The sequence below is a fragment of the Hakea prostrata genome, chromosome 4 (genome assembly GCF_041222555.1).
Source record: "Hakea prostrata isolate BN-2017 chromosome 4, UWA_Hpros_2, whole genome shotgun sequence".
Taxonomy (NCBI): domain Eukaryota; kingdom Viridiplantae; phylum Streptophyta; class Magnoliopsida; order Proteales; family Proteaceae; genus Hakea; species Hakea prostrata.
In genome coordinates, this window is record NC_142603.1 from 8,076,830 (window position 1) to 8,097,153 (window position 20,324).

At 38.3% G+C, this 20,324-nt stretch overlaps 1 protein-coding gene across 3 annotated transcripts in view; it reads right to left on the reverse strand.

Annotated features, from left to right (window-relative positions):
- LOC149017603 (5'-methylthioadenosine nucleosidase-like) overlaps nucleotides 1-19,510 on the reverse strand; it is a 33,641-nt gene extending 14,131 nt beyond the window's left edge. For 2 of the 3 annotated variants that reach the window (XM_089151928.1, XM_089151929.1), the window contains exons 1-6: nucleotides 19,075-19,510; nucleotides 18,875-18,938; nucleotides 13,615-13,706; nucleotides 12,625-12,731; nucleotides 11,803-11,877; nucleotides 1,303-1,377 (exon numbers count right to left, since the gene is read on the reverse strand). In XM_089151928.1, coding sequence (XP_089008054.1) covers nucleotides 1,303-1,377; nucleotides 11,803-11,877; nucleotides 12,625-12,731; nucleotides 13,615-13,706; nucleotides 18,875-18,938; nucleotides 19,075-19,159 — 498 coding nt within the window. In that variant the 5' untranslated portion in view covers nucleotides 19,160-19,510. Of the gene's footprint in view, nucleotides 1-1,302; nucleotides 1,378-11,802; nucleotides 11,878-12,624; nucleotides 12,732-13,614; nucleotides 13,707-18,874; nucleotides 18,944-19,074 lie in introns of all 3 variants that reach the window. The other variant, XM_089151930.1, reaches the window with a different exon arrangement.
- Between the last annotated feature and the right edge of the window lie 814 nt (nucleotides 19,511-20,324).

The following is a 20,324-nucleotide window of genomic DNA, read 5'->3' on the forward strand; positions in this document are numbered from 1 at the left end:
AAAGGCTGGTTAGGAAGCTTATTTACTTGTCCCACACCAGGCCAGACATCGCTTATGCTGTAGGTATAGTGAGCCAATTCATGCATGATCCATATTTAGCTCATATGAAGGTTGTTATAAGAATATTACAGTATTTGAAGGGAACTCCTCGAAAAGGAATACTTTTGTCACCCACTGACAATCTAAAAGTAGAAGCATACAATGATGCAAATTGGGTTGGATCTCCAGACAGGAAGTCAATTTCAGGTTATTGTACCTTTGTTGGAGGTAATCTAGTTACTTGGAGAAGTAAGAAACAAAATGTGATAGCTTTATCTAGTACCGAAGCTAAATATAGAGCTATGGTTCGTGGAGTTTGTGAGCTACTATGGTTGAAAGGCTTGCTGCAAGATATTAGAGTCCAAGTTCCAAACTCTATGATGTTATATTGTGACAACAAGGCTGCTATTAGTATTGCTAATAATCCGGTGCAACATGATCGAACTAAACACATTGAAATTGACAGGTTTTTTGTCAAAGGAAAGTTGGAACAAAGGCTCATCTGCATGCCTTTTGTAAGATTTGGAAACCAAGTAGCAGATGTTTTCACTAAGGGTTTGAAAGAAAGAGATTTCCTTCCTATTGTAGGCGAGTTGGGCATGATTAATATCTCTACCTCAACTTGAGGGGGCAGTGTTGGATTCTACTAGTAGTTAAATTAGAGTTTGTATTCATGTAGAATTATATTCCTTGTAATAGTGTACTTTCCACTTAATTATAAATAGAGGGCTTGAGATCATTGATCAATAAGCCATTCACCACAATCGTTTCTTTCAACAGAAAAGCTTGTGTAGGATAATTAGCTTCAATCCTTTTGACCGTCAGGTGACGCCTAAGACGTACATCCAGGTCTATTTACTGCTCCACCCTTCTTATTCTTTGTATAGCTTTCTCCTAGACTCCAAAGTTTATCAATAAATTAAGGATTTATTTGAAAGAATAGGAAATAAAACCTAATACTCTTCTACTCAAAGAAGGGGGGGGGGGAATGCTATTCAAGAAATCAAAATTATTTTTTTCCCCTTTAAATTATTTTCCTAGTTTTGGCCTCAACTAAAGCACTTCTCTTACAACTATATACTTGCAACAATTAGAATCATAAACATCCAAAATTTATACATTAGTCTGCTCAAAATGGACAAACATAATTAAACAATTAAAACCCCAAAGTTGATAGTATCAAGGAACAGTATATTGTACAATTTGAAATTTCATGATGTGACCAAATATCCAGTCTATACATATGGGTGGCAGAATAATCACCTTCATATTAAGTTTCTGCAACAGATTCGGTGTGGCAAAGGTTTGACGAGCACCAATTCCGTATTCGTCAAAAACCTAGAAAATAAATAGCATGTGATTTAGAATAAAAACAAGACAACATAGACATACAATCACAATGAGAGTCTCAACCCAACAACAAACCAATTAAACTGGACCAATCAAAACCAAACCAAGGCCTTATCTGTCTCGATTCAGTATATGGGTTTGGATGTCATTAGGTGTCAACTTGGTTTGGTCTAACCCAACAGGGCACGATTGATAGGACTGAACTGAACCCCCCCCCCCCACCCCAGGCCCTCCTTAGAACCAGTTCACACCTTTTTTTCAAATTGAATTGCCTGTGAAGCAGTCAAGAACAGAATTCAATCAAGAAACGATGGTGGGAAAGAAAAAGAAAATGGAGAGAGAGGTATCGTGTTTGTCCTCTCCTCCTCTTTTAATCCTTAATTTATGAGAGAGAGATACGGTCTTATACTATTTAGGAAAAGTAAATATCAGTCTAGATTACAACCAAAAATTAACATCCCAAAACTGCTCAGATTTGCACTACAAGAAACTTGCGATCCCAGTTACCTTGTGGCCTAAGTATTTGTTCGACACCCCCCCCCCCTTCAAGTTGGAGCATATACATTACCAAGGCCAAGTTTAACACATCCAAATTTGAAGGAGGGTCTATAAGCTGCTTTAGTAAACAAATCTGCCAATTGATCATGTGATCGGACTAGATGAGGAACAATGGTGCCTTTTTGTACTTTATCTTGAACCAAATGGAGATCCACTTCAATATGCTTAGTGCACTCCCTAAAGACAGGGTTTTTGGCTAAGTAGGTTGTTGCCTGGTTGTCACAAAATAGTTTCATAGGTTCTTCCATTCTAAATCCATGTTCCTACATAAGCCCCTTAATATAAAGTAATTTTGACACTGTATGAGTCATTGCTCTGTATTCAGCTTTTGCACCAGAAAGTGCCACCGTGGTTTGTTTCTTGCTCCGCCAAGTGATGAAATTTCCACCAAGAAGGTACAATAACATGTGGTAGATTTTCGATCATCTGCTGAACATGCCCAGTCTACATTTGAGTATGCTTGAACTTCAATACTTGCATTGGATTTGTAAATTAACCCTTTTCCTAGAGCACTCTTTAAAAAACTCAAGATCTTGCATACAGCTCCCCAGTGTTTCTTCTTAGGTTTTTGCATTTACCTACTCAACACCCCCACTGCTTAAGAAATATCCAGTCATGTGACTATTAAATAAATTAACTTTCCCACACGCTGTCGGTATCTATGGGGATCTTCGTAGTCCTCCGCATTATCATCAAGACTAAATTTTCCATCCATTGGGGTTTCAACTGGTTTATACTCAAGTTTGCCAGTTTCAACTAGTAAATCAAGGACATATTTTCTATGGGAGAGGCTTATTTCCTTTTGACTTCTCACCACCTCCATTCCCAAGAAATAGGTTAGTTAGCCCAAATTAATGATCTGAAATTGCTGCTGTAAATAAGTTTTTACTTTATCAATGCCTTCCCTATCATTTTCAAAGATGATGATGTCGTCCACATAAACAACTAAAACCACAATTTTGTCTCCTTTATTTTTTACCACCATTGAATGATCTAAGTAGGATGTCCAGAAGCCAATTTTTGAAACTATGGAAACAAACTTATCATACCATGCTCTTGGTAAATTTAAGCCATAGATGAAGCGATGGAGTTTACACACCTTGGTAGTAGTCCCCCCACCCCTGAGCAACATACCTAGGCATGGTAGAAGATCTCGCTCGATCTCGCTCGATCTCGCTGCCATGAAAAATCGAGATCTCGACCATCTCGCCGAGATCTTGCTCGAGAAATCATCTTGGTGGGTTTTAGGGTCCTAGTTGGCATAAAACTTAGTATTTAGCCTATTTGAGCCCTTTTGAACACGCTAGTAACCTTGGATTTGTGAGAAAGCAGCCCTAAGTATGATTTCTAAGTCTACCCATAATGTGAAACTGAAATGTCGTAGGATTAGACAATGCAAGGTTATATAACATGTAATATAAAACCATTAAGGCATATAAATGAAAAGCAAGCGTATCAAATACATCAAATAACTTAAATGTCATCAAGATTCCATCCATATGAGTATTACAAAATTGACTTTCGAGAACAGAATGATAAAATTATACAACCGTTAGAAGTTCTATATAAGTCATTAACGCATAAGTTCATAAGACAAGTAGAGAATGATTGAGCTTCCTTCAATGTTGTAGATGTGCTAAGAGTAGTTGCAAGTGAAAAATTGGCTGAAATCCGCAAAAAATGTGGCAAAAATTAAGAGTTTTAGCGAGATATGGCAAGATTTGGGGCGAGATATGGCGAGATCTCAAGCAAGATATCCCATTTCGCAGATCTCGATCTCGATCTCGTCTTGGTTTATGAAAAAAACCGAGATATCTTGCGAGATCTCCCACCATGTACCCAGGAGGTTGCTCCATATACACTTCTTCTGTAAGATCACCATATAGAAATGTTGTTTTGACATCTAACTGGTACGAGGGCTAATCCAAATTGGCAGCAAGCAAAAGAAGAATGTGAACTGAATTTAATCTTGCCACTAGTGAGAATGTCTCAAAATAGTCTACGCCATACGTTTGGGTATATTCTTTGGCCACAAGACACGCTCCCAAGGGCTCAATTGTCCCATCAACACCCTACAATTTTTTTTCCAAGAGATAGTCCACTAATGTTCAAGTGTTACAAGAATGCATAGCATCCATCTCAGTGTCCATCGCAGCCTTCCAGCCATAATCATTTAGGGCTTCAGTTACGGAAGTGGGTATAGAGTGATCATTAAGGGATTTATCAGGAATTGATAGGCCGAAGATAAATGAGAGGTAGCTACAAAGTTGGTTATGGGGTAGATGATGTTGGCTGTATTTTTCTGAGTGCAGAATCTCTTAGGTTTCTAAAGAGTGATCGGTAGGTCTGCAAAACTGTCAGCAACAAGAAATACATACGATGTTAGTACATGTGAATGATCATTATGCCTGGGACCATCTGTGATTTTCTTATTTCTTTGATAAGTCCATATAGGAACCAGAGGTGTCTCAACTAGTGGCTCATCAGACATCAGGTATAGGTATTATAGGAAGAGGAAGATCAAATCTTTCAGAATTAGGTTGGGAAGAATAATGAGTATTTTCGAAAAATTGACATCTGCAGAAACACATTGACGACGGGTAATAGGATAAAAACATATATAACTTTTTTGGGTTTTAGACTAACCTAAAAATATTGATAGCCCAAGGACTCAGTTTATTTGATGGATGAAAACTATGAGCAAAACAGATGCACCCCAAAATTCAAGGTGAAAGACTAAACATGGGACAATCTAGATTAATCACTTGAAAGGGGATTTTGTTTTGAAGAACCAACAAAGGCATACGATTAATCAATGTATAGGCTGTTAAGACATCATCACACTAAAACCTTTTGGGAATGTTCATATGCAACAAAAGTGATCGTGTAACTTCTAGGAGGTGACGGTTTTTCTGCTCGGTGATTCCATTTTGTTGTGGAGTGTTAGAGCAACTTGTCTAATGGATGGTCCCTTCTGAAGCACAGAACACATTAATCTCATTCTTGGTACACTCTAGAACACATTATCTGACTGAAATTTTTTAATTGTTTTGTCAAATTGTGTTTGAATTTATGTAAAAAAAATTGCTGAAAAATCATAATAAATTCAGATATGGATTTTAATAAATATAACCATGAGAATGATCATCAACAAAAATCACAAAATATTCATAAAGTGAATTGATTTAAAATCTTACAAGGACCACATATGTCCGAATGCACTATATCAAAAATTTCTGGACTACTAGAAATAAACAAAGGAAAGGAAGTTCTATGGTGTTTTCCTAACTCGCAAGCTTCACATTCAAGAGATGTAACATCTTTGCAAGAGGAAACTACAAAGTTTTGATAAAGATAAGTGACCTAAACATCTATGCCATTGTAGGGCACTCGGTTTTGACACAGAATTAGCAATGATAGAATTTAAGGCAAATGATTCCAAGTAGGATAATCCATCTCGTTCATGTCCTAAACCAATCGTTCTCCCTATCCCGTTGTCTTGAAACTCACACAAAGCTCGATTAAAAACAACGGTGCAACTAAAGTCACGGGAAAACTTACTAACAAATAAAAGGTTGACATGAAAATTAGGTATGAAAAGTTAGATTTTAGGGTGAAATTGGGATAAGGAGATACATCTCCAATTCCTATGGCAATTATGGTAGTGCCATTGGCCATATAATGGGTGAAGAAATTTCTTTGCCGTTAGAAAGTAGGGTGGAATTTCCTATCATATGAGAGGAGGCTCCAGAGTCTATCAACCAAGAATTAGGACTAGAAGAAAGGAAAACAAGGTTACCTAAGAGTGCCAATGTCATAATTGAGGTAGGTTGAAGAGAGTTTTCAATTTGTTGAAGGCGTTGAAGAATATGAGTTATCTCATCTTTAGTAGCCAAACTGCCTGGATTTGAACTTAAAGGTGCTTCAATGGTGTTTGCAACTTCAGACCGCTACTGATTGTTGGGATTGTCTACCCATTCTAGTCTACCATGCTTTGCCCAACATGTTTTTCAGTATGATTTTGTTTGCCACGGTGAGAACATGTCCTTGATGCTCTTTCAGAGTAAGCTGGATTTCTTCCCCTACCACGTCCACGGACTAAGGCTCCTCTAGCCCTAGATGGGAACCCTCGCCTGTGACTAGCCACCATTGCTGAATTGTCTTTATGTGGAGCAACAATATTCCCTACAGGAGTCATGCGTTGTAATCTAAAGAAGCTTTCAGATAGAGATGGTACCTTTTCACTTGTCAGAACTTAGTTACAAATGGGATGATAATTTGGGCTACGACCAGCTAGGAATTTTGCCAATTGTATTTCAGCCCTTTGATCTTGTAATTTTTTAGCATCTATAGTAAAAGGTTGGTAAACAGCCAATTCTTCAAATACCCCTTTGAATGTTTTGTAGTAGTCAATTAGGGATTGATCTCCTTCTATAATATTGAACCACTTTCATAGAGGTGGTAAATACGAGAAATATTTTTCTCACCAGTGTAGGTTTCCTTCAGGTCATCCCAAATGAAGTAGCATGAAATATGATGTTGTTCACAATATGTCGCTCCCATTGTTCCAGATTCAGATTTTAATGGTGGAATAGTCTCTACTCCATGTTTTGAATTCTGTAGTAGATTTCTCATTCGATGTCTCCAATTATGGTGGGTCTTATGCAAGGTAAGACATTTCGGCGAATTTCGCCTGGTTCGGTGAGTAGTGAACCGAAATACTCACCGAAAAACGAAACCACACAATCTCTCCGGAAAATGACCAAACCAGCGAAATATCAGTGATAATTGCCATCGAACCTAAGAAATGTTGTCGTCAAACAACAAATTCCGAAAAAAAAAAACCAAGAAATCGAGTGCAGCTCGTCTCCATGTTGAACTCGTTGTGAGGTCCAACCTTCCTTTGAAGTTTGAAGAAGAAGAAGATGAGTGCATCTCTTGCTGGTTAGCCTTCCATCACCAAACTAACGAAGTTCTTCCATCACCGAACTATACAAATGAAGAATATGAAATGAACTTTTGGTATTTCTCAAAAAGTTAAGTGGATGACTTAGAGGCTACATTTTGCATTTGTAGCCACACACGTGGCACTGTTAAAACCATGAAATTGTTAAAAAAAAAAAAAAGGTTAAAAGATAACTTAACGTGAAATAGTGAAAGTGACATGACTTGTTAGACTCTTAGACTATTAAAAAATTACTTAACGTGAAATGGTGAAAGTGACATGTTAGACACTTAGACTATCAAATGTAATTTTTTAATATTTTATACTGACAATCTGATTTGTTTGCAGGGTATATCATTATTGTATATTTTAAAAACTCTACCTCAGAGGCTCACATAGTCACATTTCTAATTTGTGTAATTTGCTATGTCAAGATTTCGCCGGTTCGCTAGGTAACGAACCAGCGGACCTCTCGAAAATTTTGTACCTTGGTCTTATGTCAGATATGTTTCTTTTCCTTTTGCATGTATGTAGGTAAGCATCGATTGGGACCATAGTAAATAGTTACCAACGCCATTCAGTTTGTTGGTGTGATTTGAATCTAAAACGATTCAACTTTTGTAGCTTCAGCCATGGAGTAGAGATAAAAGGTAGATTACAGAAGATTTAATGGTGCATAAAAAATAACTATCGGCATTTTGTATATCTTAATAGCACTTGTTAGAAAACAAGCATTAAATAATCAAAACAACAGATGAACTAGAACAAAGAAGAAGAGAAGAGAGATGAAGAACAAGTAGAAGAAGCCTATGATTCTTGCTTAAGAGTCTAGAATCACAGAGCCCTTTTATTTATAGCTTCTAATGAATCTAATACAACTTGAGAGACAAGTAATTGTCCTCTAGAAAAAGGAAACAAAAAATTACAACTTTAGTAACTTCCTAGCTCCTAAAATAGAAATTTCTGAAAATAGAAACTACCACCAAAATAGAAACTATGCTTTCTAAAAACTCCCAAAACTTATGTAGGCAAGACTCCAACATTAGAAATAGAAAGTAGAGTAGCATCACTAGCATATACTGTTCACGTGAACAGTAACACAGATTTTACTGTTCACGTGAACAGTACCATGAACAGTAAAAACTCGGTAAAAACATATTTTTTACTGTTCAAGTGAATAGTGTCGTGAACAGTAAATAGCCCAAGTGTATATACTTCAATACTCCCCCTCAAGCTGGAGTGTACACAAAGAAAACTTCAGCTTGCATAATAAGAATAAACTTGAAAGGTAGCACCAATCTTGAATCGTGTAGCAATAGTAGACGTCGATAAACACTAAAAAACTTCACCAAGAAGATAATCAACACCACCTTAAAAAAAACTTTAATTCTTCATGTCCAAAGAACCATCCAATAATGAGAACAATCGACGATGTTGAAGACGAACAAAGTCCACAAGTATAGCAGGATCAAAGACACTATCCACATAACGCCGGTAGTTGGGAGCAATTTCCACACTAAATCTTCAAAATTGTAACTTCAATGTCCATATAAATGCTTCATAAGAAGGCAAATAGTAGGTAGGCAAAAGGCATTATCCACGTAATGCCGGTAGTAGGGAGAAATATCCATGCTAAATCTTCAAAATTGCAACTCCAATGTCCATATAAATGCTTCACAAGAAGGCAAGTAACATGTAAAGTATGGGTAGGTAAAAGGCAATATTGATTACTATGGACCAAGTAGGTAAGGTAAAAGATAGTATGGGTTATTGTGGACCAAATAGGTAAGGTAAAAGACAGTATGAGTTACTGTGGACTAAATAGATAAGGTAAAAGACAGTATGGGTTACTGCGGACCAAGTAGGTAAGGTAAAAGACAGTATGGGTTACTACGGATCAAGTAGGTAAGGTAAAAGACAGTATGGGTTACTGCGGACCAAGTAGGTAAGGTAAAAGACATTATAGGTTACTACGGACCAAGTAGGTAAGGTAGTATGGGTTACTATGGACCAAGTAGTTAGGTAAAGGACAATATAGGTAAAGACATGTAATGATATCGTTGTAAAATGCCATAAGTTGAGGACAAAGATCTTCACAAATAATATCCAGCACATCTTGAGTAGATATAGAATAAGGTACCATTCTCCCCCTCACGTGTAGCATTACACGTGGACAATTAATGATGACCAGGGACAAGCATCTTAAAGTATGAACACAAAAGAAACCCAAGAAGGAAAAGTAGCAGCCATAGAGCAGTGTATTATTCACCAATAAAGTTGATCAAGCAGCAGAAAATCGTCTCACAGGACAAAGTCTTGTGCACCAAGGGGGGAAAAAATTCTGGACCACCACTAACCCTTAGGCAGGAGCAAATTAGATCAGGAAAAAAAATATATTGAACCAGCTTGGAATCTCAAAATTGCAATAGTCGTTGCAGCAATCCACTCGGAAGAAGTGCAATAACAATTGCTGCAGTAACAAATAATATCAGATCTCGGACCATAGCAGCAAACTTCTGCTAGATTTGAAACTCTAACAGATCTCGATATGAAGGAAAAATAGTCCTCTAGGTCTTTGTAGAAGTATTAGATAAAAAGAAGGCTAAACTTGATTTTGAAATAAACAACGGAAGAAGTAGTAAAGCAAGAAGGTAGCAGCAGAATTTTTCAGAAGAGAGAAATTCAATGAAACAAGGGTACTAGTATATGACTTGCAACTAAACTTATAGTACAAACAATGGAAGACAATACTTAGGTCTTGCAATCCGAATTATGGGCATATCTTTGCAAGAATCAAGAGGAATCCCAAGACATCAGTATAGTGCAGATTGAACTTCAGATTTGCACACAAAAAAAGGGTAGTAGCAGCCTCAGTTGAATCAAGTAGGTAGACATATCCCCAGAAAGCTTGGGGCCTTTTTGTGGTATTAATACATAGATACTTGGTGCTTCAAAAGTTAAAGAAGAAGGACAGCCATGCACAATTACTGCAGTGAAGGTTGGGGCTGCCCTAGATAAGAAAAAGGAAAAAAAGAAGAAGAAAAAAACTAGGCAGCCAAGAGAGAGAAAACGGTCCCTAAGTTGATTAAACTTGCTTTGATACCATGTTAGAAAACAAGCATTAAATAATCAAAACAACAGCTGAACTAGAACAAAGAAAAGAGAGAAGAAGAAGAAGAGAAGAGAGATGAAGAACAAGTAGAAGAAGCCTATGATTCTTGCTTAAGAGTCTAGAATCACAGAGCCCTTTTATTTATAGCTTCTAATGAATCTAATACAACTTGAGAGACAAGTAATTGTCCTCTAGAAAAAGGAAACAAAAAATTACAACTTTAGTAACTTCCTAGCTCCTAAAATAAAAACTTCGGAAAATAAAAACTACCACCAAAATAGAAACTATGCTTTATAAAAACTCCCAAAACTTATGTAGGCAAAACTCCAACATTAGAAATAGAAAGTAGAGTAGCATCACTAGCATATACTGTTCATGTGAACAGTAACACAGATTTTACTGTTTACGTGAACAGTACCATGAACAGTAAAAACAGATTTTTTTTACTGTTCACGTGAATAGTGTCGTGAACAGTAAATAGCCCAAGTGTATATACTTCAATAGCACTGAACCAACATAGTAGGCAGCTTTGTGGTGCTGCAACCAAGAGAACAACAATAACTTTGAAGTCAATCAGGGGAGAGAGAGAGCAAGAGAGAGAGAGAGAGAGAGAAGTCCCTAGATCAAACTACAACACTGATGCCATGAAGCTATCGAGAACATAAATCAATCAAGAGACGATGGTGGGAAAGAGAGAAGATGAAGAGAGAGGTATGGTGTGTGTCCTCTCCTCTTGTAATCCTTTTTTTATAATAGAGAGATACAGTCCTATACTATTTAGGAAAGTAAATATCAGTCTAAGTTACAACAAAAAATAATCAAAAAATTACATCCCAAAACTACTCTGACCTGTGCTACAAGAAACTTGCGGCCCAAGTATTCGTTTGACGGGCTGATAACGAAAAGCCAAAACCAACCAACCCAAACCAAAACTGAAAACTCATTATTGTTTAGGTTTCCCTAGAATTCACACTAAAATTAGACCAAACCAAACTGTCAAACCCAAACCCAACAGCTTGCTCGGCACCCTAATTCACAACAGAGAAAGAATTACTACTAACTAACTAATGGCTGAAAGATAAAAGAAATGTGTGAATTTTAATAAGAATGTACATGCTATCATACAACTTTATCTTGAGGTAGAAGATAATGTAAGTTTGAAATCTTGATTTCATTTAGAATTGAAGCCAGGTTCCAATATAGATTTGGGCTATGGGTACCTTCAAACCTCAAGTTGAAAGACAAGAATAACATGTATTTATTGTTCAATATGTATTCCTGAATCCTTCAAAGAAGACTTTTAGTTATCACTCTTAATGGATTCCCCTATAAGAATTACACTATCTAGAGTCTAGATGCTAGTTTCTATCACTGTTCTCCGTTCCCCACTTGCCCAATATTTTGCAATGATCCTTTAAATCCTTGGAAACTTAAATATCTCCAGATGACAATAAATTGGCTTTTCACCCTCAAATCCCAAGTTTAACCAGTAACTCATGATGTTCCGAACCCTAAATTGTTAACTTTTAGAGTTCAGAATTGATATTCATATCCAAAATTTTTTGAGAAACTAACAGCCAACATGAGTCTCAGTGAAATACCATCCTACATCATCCCTGTTGACCAAAGTCAGAAAGATCAAGCACCCTTTTCAAAGGGAACTTAAGTTCATCTGGAAATAATCAAAGGAATGCAGCCACAGAATTGCTTTTGAAGAAAGTTTACCATATAACAAACAGATTGGTTAAAGTTCCAAAAGCAGAAAATGATGGCGAACAAAATATCCATAAATGCTTACAGGTATAGGTATCCTTCTCTCATGAAAAGCAACATCAGAAGCCAGGAAAACATCCCCAATGCACGCTCCTTTAGCCTGAAAGTTTTCAAGTCTCATGTGTTGGCAACCAACAGAGATGCTACAGTTACAACATGGACAAATAAGTAATAGTAACTCATTCACATTCTGAGCCAGTCATGAAATGACAGGTGTAAGTACAAAACAAATCAGCCAGATAACTAGTAGTTTCATACTTTCATAACAGAACCAGGGTATAAAGGAAGAGAGAAAAAAGCACAAAGTGGTAGAAAGATTAATTGTTCTATGATACTTTCAAGCAAAGGCAATGCATAATGACACCTATGAGTCTTAACTGGATAATAAATAGAAAGGGTACGGAAACTGAAATTTTGGAAACACATTGCATAAAGGCACCTATCTGTCTAGCTGGATAATAAATGGGAAAGGCAGAGAAACTGAAACACCAGAGAGTGCCAATGATAATTTTGAAGAAACAGCATGTTTAAACAACTAGAATATTTGGTTCTGGACTCCACATAATAATCAGAAATAATAGGTTTTTTCATTGGCATTCTCCGCTTGTTCTTTAGTTAAGATATTATGAAAAAGGATAAGATGAAGAAACCATACAATTCCGCAAAGATTCACTAAATGTAAATAGGCAATGGCATAATCAACGCTAAAAATGTACCCTCCCCCTCCCACTCAAAAGATAAAAATAAAAATAAAATAATGCTTCAAGATGCATCATGTCTTAGTGTACAACATAAAACTACTGTATATCTGATGAAACACCAACATGGGGAAATATCATGTACACACCTGGAAGCCTCTAGAAGTGCCTGCATTTATTATAAGGTCCGGTTTGAATGCTTGAATGGAAGCAAATGTTACAAGGGATGCAACAACTGTGCCTACACTATCAACACCTGTGAAAAGATATCTCAAGAACTTGTCAATCGGGCAACAATAAATATGTTGGAAAGATACAACTATATGTAGCTTTTATGGAGTTGCTATTATCTAGAATCCCAGATACATAATTTTCCAACATTTACTTAAGACAAGAATGCCTAGTAATGGATCCATACACTATTCAAGTGTTTTATCCATTATTTTTTCGGGCCAGTGTATCAAGTTATTATTATTCTACTAGAACATTTTGTTCTTAATAAGTCCGTTTAGAATCTAAATTCTAATGGACAGACATGCACCTTAAGCAAAAATTTCGTGAGAACACCAGTTGCAGTAGAAGATCTACTTTCCTAAGTGTCTAAGAGTTGAATTAAATTCAATAAGCTGTTCGAGTTGCAGAAGTTAGTTTATAGACTAGATATGCTGGGGTCAGACAGCATTGAATTCCAAAAGCAATAAAATATTTCAATCAAGAAATAAGGTAAAATGGGTCATTTCACTTAAACAGAGAGTTCTGCAGCAGGATCTGAAAACTATCTCATATATCAGAGTCAATAAGATTGCTTTTTCATTTTGTTTAGTTTATGTTTATGAATTATGACCAACATAATTCCAGGGGATCAGGCAATATATGGATGGCAATTCGTTTGATAGTGATAACAAGCTTTCCAACGAGGGTACATCGATGTAGTCTTTTTATTTTTATTTTTATTTTAGTAATTAATTCTATTGGGGGAGGTCATCACTTGTTTCAGAAGTAACAATGTTACTCATTCAAAGCGATTAGGGAAAAAAAATCAGTTGTCGGCGTTGTCACGCATATCTCCAACATATGCTCATTCATCTTAAGACATAATAATTGAAAAATAAACTAAAATTTGAGAAACATTAAATTACCCCAAACTGGATCTTTTCCTGGCCAAATTAGATTAATATGCAAATCTTTGTAGATACCCTGATATCTGACCCAAGGAACCCCTTTAGGGAAACTGCGAAGACAGAAGAAACTACATCAGAAAGTACTAACCAACCCCGTATTAGATCAGGTTTACTATTAGTCCACATAAGAGAAACAAAACAACAACTCTGAAAGAAACCATCTAAGAGACAACAGTGACTCAGAAAAAACCCATCTCCTGGTTACTCATAAGAAGCATTAACTCATGCAGATTTGGCAATTTCAATTTTATTACATAAAATGTAAATTGGTGCTCAACAAGTTGGGTCCAGGAATTGACATAGTTTTGACAAACAAGTCTCCTAATTCAAGTAGTCAAATTACAATGTCATTTATTTTTTGGATAAATAAACAAATTAGAATACCCAAATGAGATGGGGGGAAAAAATAGTAAAGCAAGCAAGAGAAAAGTTAACAGCGCTCACAGTGGCACATAGTCTTATAACAGCCTTACAGCAAAAAGCACAATATTAGCACAACACTGGGCCAAAATGGATCAAAACCAAGGCCAGTAGGCCAAAGCTAAACCTTGTTGCAGCAATAGTACAGGGTGATGCAGCAAGGTGATGTCACCCAGGGTCTTGGCGAGTCTTCAAGATCCTCTTAAGAGAACCAGCAATAACCCAAGCCTTAATTCTCCAAGCCCTAATTCTGCTGTTTAGGACAACTTGCAGGTGGATAGAAGCTTATAAGATCCGAATAGGCCCTCTGGATAGAGGATTTTAGCTTCCAACTCCTGCAGCTAGGGTTAAGGGGGGGGGGGGGGGGCTGAAGTAAGATATGGAAGATTGTTAAGACTCGGCTAAGCTGTATTAGCACTGAACTAGAAGAAGATAATTCTGTTTTGACAGAATTTTAATTGCAGAATTATTCTTCACCAAGGGTGTAAGGAATTTTAGGGTTTTATGATTTCGAGGGTCTCTAGGGTTAGGATAGGTTAGATTGAATTAGGGATGGAAATTGAGAGAACTAGTTCTGCTTTATTATTATGTAATATCAGAATTAAGGACTCTTGGTTAGGGTTAGGGTTTGGTCAGATTAGGCTGAAATTAGGAGGGAAGGTCCCTACAGTTAGGTGAATGATGCTTCTAAAGTTTGGGACAGATTTAACCGTTAGATTACCATAGATCTTACCTTGAATTTTAGGTCTAAGAAAAAGTCTGAAAATTCCAGAAAAAAAATAGAGGAAGGGTGATAGGGGCATTCAGGGTTACGGTTTAAGAGTTTGGGCGAACGGCTACAGGTAGGGAACGGGGCTGGGGTTGTAATTACTTAATTGGAAAGAAGGACATTTGAAGGCTACTGGTATATTGAAAATTCTTGGGACTGCTGTGAACTTGAATATGAGAAGAGAAAGCTGGAATTGCAGAAACTATAAACAACCACAGCAGTGGGCCTCCCTCCTAGGGAACCCACAGCTCCACTCAAGACTTCCTTCAATTTAATTCTGTATTCATTCAAATCTGATTAGTTTACAAGGTGTGGGGGTTTTATTTAGCCTCATTACATTGAAGGAACAACTAGAATTCTCTAACTTAACCCTAATTAGGGAACATACTTGGACTCAACTTAGGGAATTCAATTTGGATTAGAATTCCCTATTACAACTAGACTTAACCTTCGCCTTCCAAATCCTTTTCCACTTACTCCGCTTGGAACCTTATCCGCTCCCCCCATCCCCTTGTTCCCTAGTCCCATTTGGTTTGGTTCCAAGGCCACGTTCCCCGTCATTCCCTAACCCTTTGGAGAGCCCTCAAACCTTGCCCTCCCTACCCATTCCTTCCTCATTAGCCGCCACATCCCTGCCAACCCTTGTTGCATCCTTTGCTGGAGTGGTTTAGAGGACATTGACCACCTTTTCTTCTCCTGCCCTTTCACCCGCCCTTTTTGGGATAGAGCCCTCGCATCCATTTGGCCCCGCTCTGGACGCTCACACGGGTTTGTTCGTGATTGGTCTTGGATCTCGAGGAATTTTGCCGGTCAATCCATTTGCGATTGCCTTGGCAAGCTAGTCTTTAGTGCCGCCATCCATCATACTTGGTGGGAGCACAATCTTAGAAGATGGACTTCCAAATCTCGATCCTTAGACTTGATTTGGAAAGCCATCCACTTTGATGTTTCTTCTAGATTGTTATCCCTCCCCCATCCCCCTGTTGCCAACAATCCCAGAAATAGGTTAATTGTTAGTTTCCGGGGTCTCAGTTGCTCTCTCATCCCCCCCCCTCTTGAGCTCCTTGCTCCTCCCTCTTTCCTTGTTCCTCTGTAATCTTCCTTGTTGTGTTGTTTGTCGCTTTTAATATATTATTTATTCATCCAAAAAAAAAAAACCTTCTAGACTAGAAAAGGACTCTTAAGTAAGAGTTCCTAAACAAATTCAACTTGCAAATAAACATCCAACTTCCAAAAGGAATCCTGCTTGAATTTGGATTCCAAATAGGACTCTTAGAAGCACCTCTTCAATAACTTGTTAACCAAGGCCTCAAACTCAAAACAAAAAGTAGATCTAAACTCCTAGTAAAAAGTGGAGTTCAACTAGGGAGATCCCTTCTCTAACTGGGACTCTAATCAACTAAACAAATGAAAAACAAAGAGTAGATCCTCGATCCTAAGATTATTCTGGAGCACTTTGGAGCCCAAAAGAAGGTCGGGAAATGACCAAAATACCTCGATAGTAATTCGACCTACTCTTAATGTCGCATGATTGTGAGCTGAATTTGGGCCTAAAATATGAAGGGGCCTATGGTTGCCAATCCTGGTTACATCACAAGGACTGATGTAACATCGCAAAGGCGCAAAAGGCATCAAGGTTGGTGGCCTTGGAGGAATTTCTAAAGTTGCAGCAGCTCCAAGGATGATTTCTCAAGTTAGAAGCGGGGTAGTTGATACCACTTGTTTCGATGAGGGATGGCGAGGGGGAGGAAGAGAAGCAAAGGCTTAAGGAAGAGAAAAAGAAAAGGAAGAAGAATTGACAAAATGAGGAAGAAAGGAAGAGAAAGAGATTGAGAAGGAAGGCAAGAGGAGAGGAGAGGAGAGGGAGAACCGCCCACCAGTCCCACGGACCAACAAGAAAATGAAGCCTTACTCCCACGAGAGGAGGAGAAGCAAAGGAGAAGTAGACCACCATAGAAAGAGAGGGATAGAGAGGGAGAAAAGTAGTCCTAAGGAGAGAGGAGGAGAGGAGGAGAGGAGGAGAAGTAGACAAAAGTAGAGGGGGAGAAACGAAGGCGACGAGGAGAAAACAAAATAGACAAATAGAGAGGGAGAGTAGCATAGGTGGAGGGAAGAGAGAGAAGTAAAGGGCAGAATGAATAGAGAGGAAAGAGGAGAAGTAGAAAGGGAGAGAGAGGAGGACAAAGGTAGAGAGAAGCATATAACCCTAGTCCAGACGCTGGAACTTTCTCCCATCCAACAATTTCCTCATTGATTCAAACCCTAGGCGTTCAAAGACCTCAAATGATCCTTCAATGGTAGCCCATGACTAGATCTACAGATAGCGGTAGTAACACACTAATTTTAAACGCAAGCTCCTAGTGGTCAAATACCTAGCAGAAGCAGATCTACCAACAATGCCTAAAATGAGACATCGACACCTTCACATCTTGGACAAAGAGGCTGGACGGAATTGAGCCAGTAAGAAGCTGAGAATGTGAGGAAAGAAAACAAGAAAGTCCGACAAAGCAGTCGAAGAAGATAGCCATAGTGTTGACTCCAATCACTTTGGCACTGGAGGCATCAATATGGATGAGGCAAGGGCCAAGATCAGCAGTTAGGGCAGAATTGCAGACCGTGACAAGAAGTCGAGGTGGAGAGCCATTCTAATTTGGCTCGTGCCCTCACCTTCTGTTCGAATTACAATGTCGTTGGGACAAAGCTTGTTGTTGTTGAATTACAATATCATAATAGTATTAGACTATTAGGTAGGGAAAAAGGGGCATAGGAATTGGTCACCAAGGCACCCAATTCTTTGGGCAAGGGTTTTTTATGTGGGGTGGATGGGGACTGGGCTTGGTGTTCACATAAAAAATGAGCACCACAAAAGCCAAATGTAGGGATGCATTTCTAGTTACCAACATGATAATTCCATAAGGTAGGAAAAACGTGCAAATGTATAGAAACAACAGTAGTAATAGATTAGAGTATCCTAATAGAGTGATGCACAATCAATATTGTGCAGCTTTTGAAGATAAAAGTAAGAGCAACCAATGAATTGTGTAAACTCTAAATAACAAAACCGAAGAGATACGAGCAGGCAAGTGGAAAACGGATATTCTAGAAAGCTATCCTCCCCCGCCTCTGTCTCTCCGCCTCTTCTTCTTCTTCTTCCTCTTTCTCCTTTCTCCTATCTCCTCTTCACTTCTCATAAATCTTTCTCCTTTCTCCGTTTTCCTTCTTCCTCTTTCTCCTTTCTCTGTTGTTCTACTTTTCTTTTCCCCTCTTTCTTGTCGATGCCAGATTTGGAAGTAAATCCCTCGGATCTGAAAGTTTTGACGCCACGAGTCCATGTTGTAGCCTCTGTTATGCTGTTGGTCGCCACCATTGCAGCCCCTACAACTTCCTCTGCCAGAGCCCCTATCGCAACATCATCTGGCCACAGATCTGGTGAAGGAAAAGTCACCGCTGCCGAAACACTAGCACTTCCACTCTTCTCATGAAGTCAAGCGGCAGAACTTCCTTGCACTTCCAACTTCCAACTCGATCCAGTAGTTGTTTACGCTATAGCTCCTCCGTCCTTGTGGCGTGTTATCTCCCCGCCGCTATGGCATATTACCTCTCCGCCCTTATGGCGTGTTATCTCTCTACCCCTGTAGCGTGTCAGTCTCCACCTTTGTACCGTGTTTTCCTGTATTTGGGCCCTTGTGATGGAGGATGCGTATTCGCATCTTTTGAGCTTATTAGTTGTTCTTGTATTTGCAGCATTTATGTCTAAAGTTTTATTGGGATTGACCCACATCTTAGCTTAGACACCCCTGTCTATCTATGATAGTTTCAAATTCCTCTCCTTGGATTCGAATGCTTCTGTTCGAAGCGAAGCTTGTGTTTCCATACATCTATCTTTCGGTATTTACTTTTTTTGGTACGTTTCAATATCCCTTTTTGAAGTTCAATGAATGAAGTTTTTCTTCTTACCAAAAAAAAAAAAAAAAAAAAAAAAAGCTGAACAGAAGGCGAATAGAGATGGAAAAAGAGGAAATAACTAACACAGAGTCAGGATCCTCTCTCAGCTGGAATCTTTTCACAAGTGGAAGCGCTTCAGTCTGCATCGCTGTACTTCAAATCAAAACCAAGAGAGGAATAGTAAACAGGTAGGAGTAAAATTCCGAGATATATGGTAAGAAAACAAGAAGAGGAGAAATAGAAGAACACAGAAATGGAAAGCAGAAGAAAATCATGCAAGCTACCTATAACGATAAGGATATTGGAGATGAGCTTCTTGTTCACTTCTGCAGCTTCGACCACCTCCGCAACACTGCCTTCTGGAGCCATAACGCTTGCTGGTTCTCTCAAATCTCAATATCTGAATTCGCGTCTACAATTATTCGTAATCAGTGGCCAAAGACGAGCAAAGAAAAACCACGGAGCACACTCACTCACGGAACCGCACTTCAGATTTTTCAGATCGAATCGTCGAACTCCACCACATAGCATGGACGAACGAACGCACAACCATTCTAGCGAGAAAACAGACTCATCGATATAACAAAAAATTTATGGAGAAATGTAACAAATACCGAATGTCTGTCTGTTTTCCAGCCGTTAAACTTCAGTTATTTCCTAACTTTTCCTCTCAAGTCTTATTAAAATGGGGAAGACTGTTCCAGTCCCGAGGCAAAACATCTCGGTCAAGTCTTTTGGTCTTTTGGGTAGGAATTGTCCTACGCATTTACTTAAGCAAAATCGTAATAGGTGTGTCAGTAGTGTACACATTTATTAGGGGTATTGTTTTTTCGTTTTTGGTTCGAAATTAGGGGCATTGTTCATAGGTTAGGTTAAAGAAGTGAAAATTTGGCCTTCACATTCAATTATGCCCTAATATGCCCTAGTTTAAACTTTTAGGGGGGGGGGGGGTGGTTTAAGATTAGATTAAGATGACCCAGAGTTAGAATTAAGATTGTGTGCTTAACTAAGACCGACCTACTCCAATCTGCACCTTATAGGATATTTTAGTAAAAGTAAGGTAATAGTTGGAACTATATAGTATTTTATGATTTTGTGGTTAAGATTAGGTCAATAGTGCAAAGGATGTGCTTTTCTCAAATCCCTCCACTACAGGAATAAAATATATTTTTGAGTACCGAGAATATGAAGTAGAGATCATGTTTGGATCTTTTATCCATTAGGGTAATGAATAGAGGTTTGTGCTCCTCTCATACATTTGCACCACAAATTACGAAGAGACCCACAAGGGATCTTACCTTTGATTCATTTTTATTAGAACTCCAACGTGGACTACTTTCTAATATGTAGTGGAGAGTTAAGAGGAGAGTATAGATCGCTACTTTGACGAGTAGAAGATCAAAACTCCTAGAGATGAGTCTCCTATTAAATATGTGGCGAAATGATGTGAGAAAAGCACAATCCCTCTCCTGTGAAGGCAGAGGGTCCTAAATAATCTAACATGTCCAAACCTCCCTCAATGTTAACATTTTGA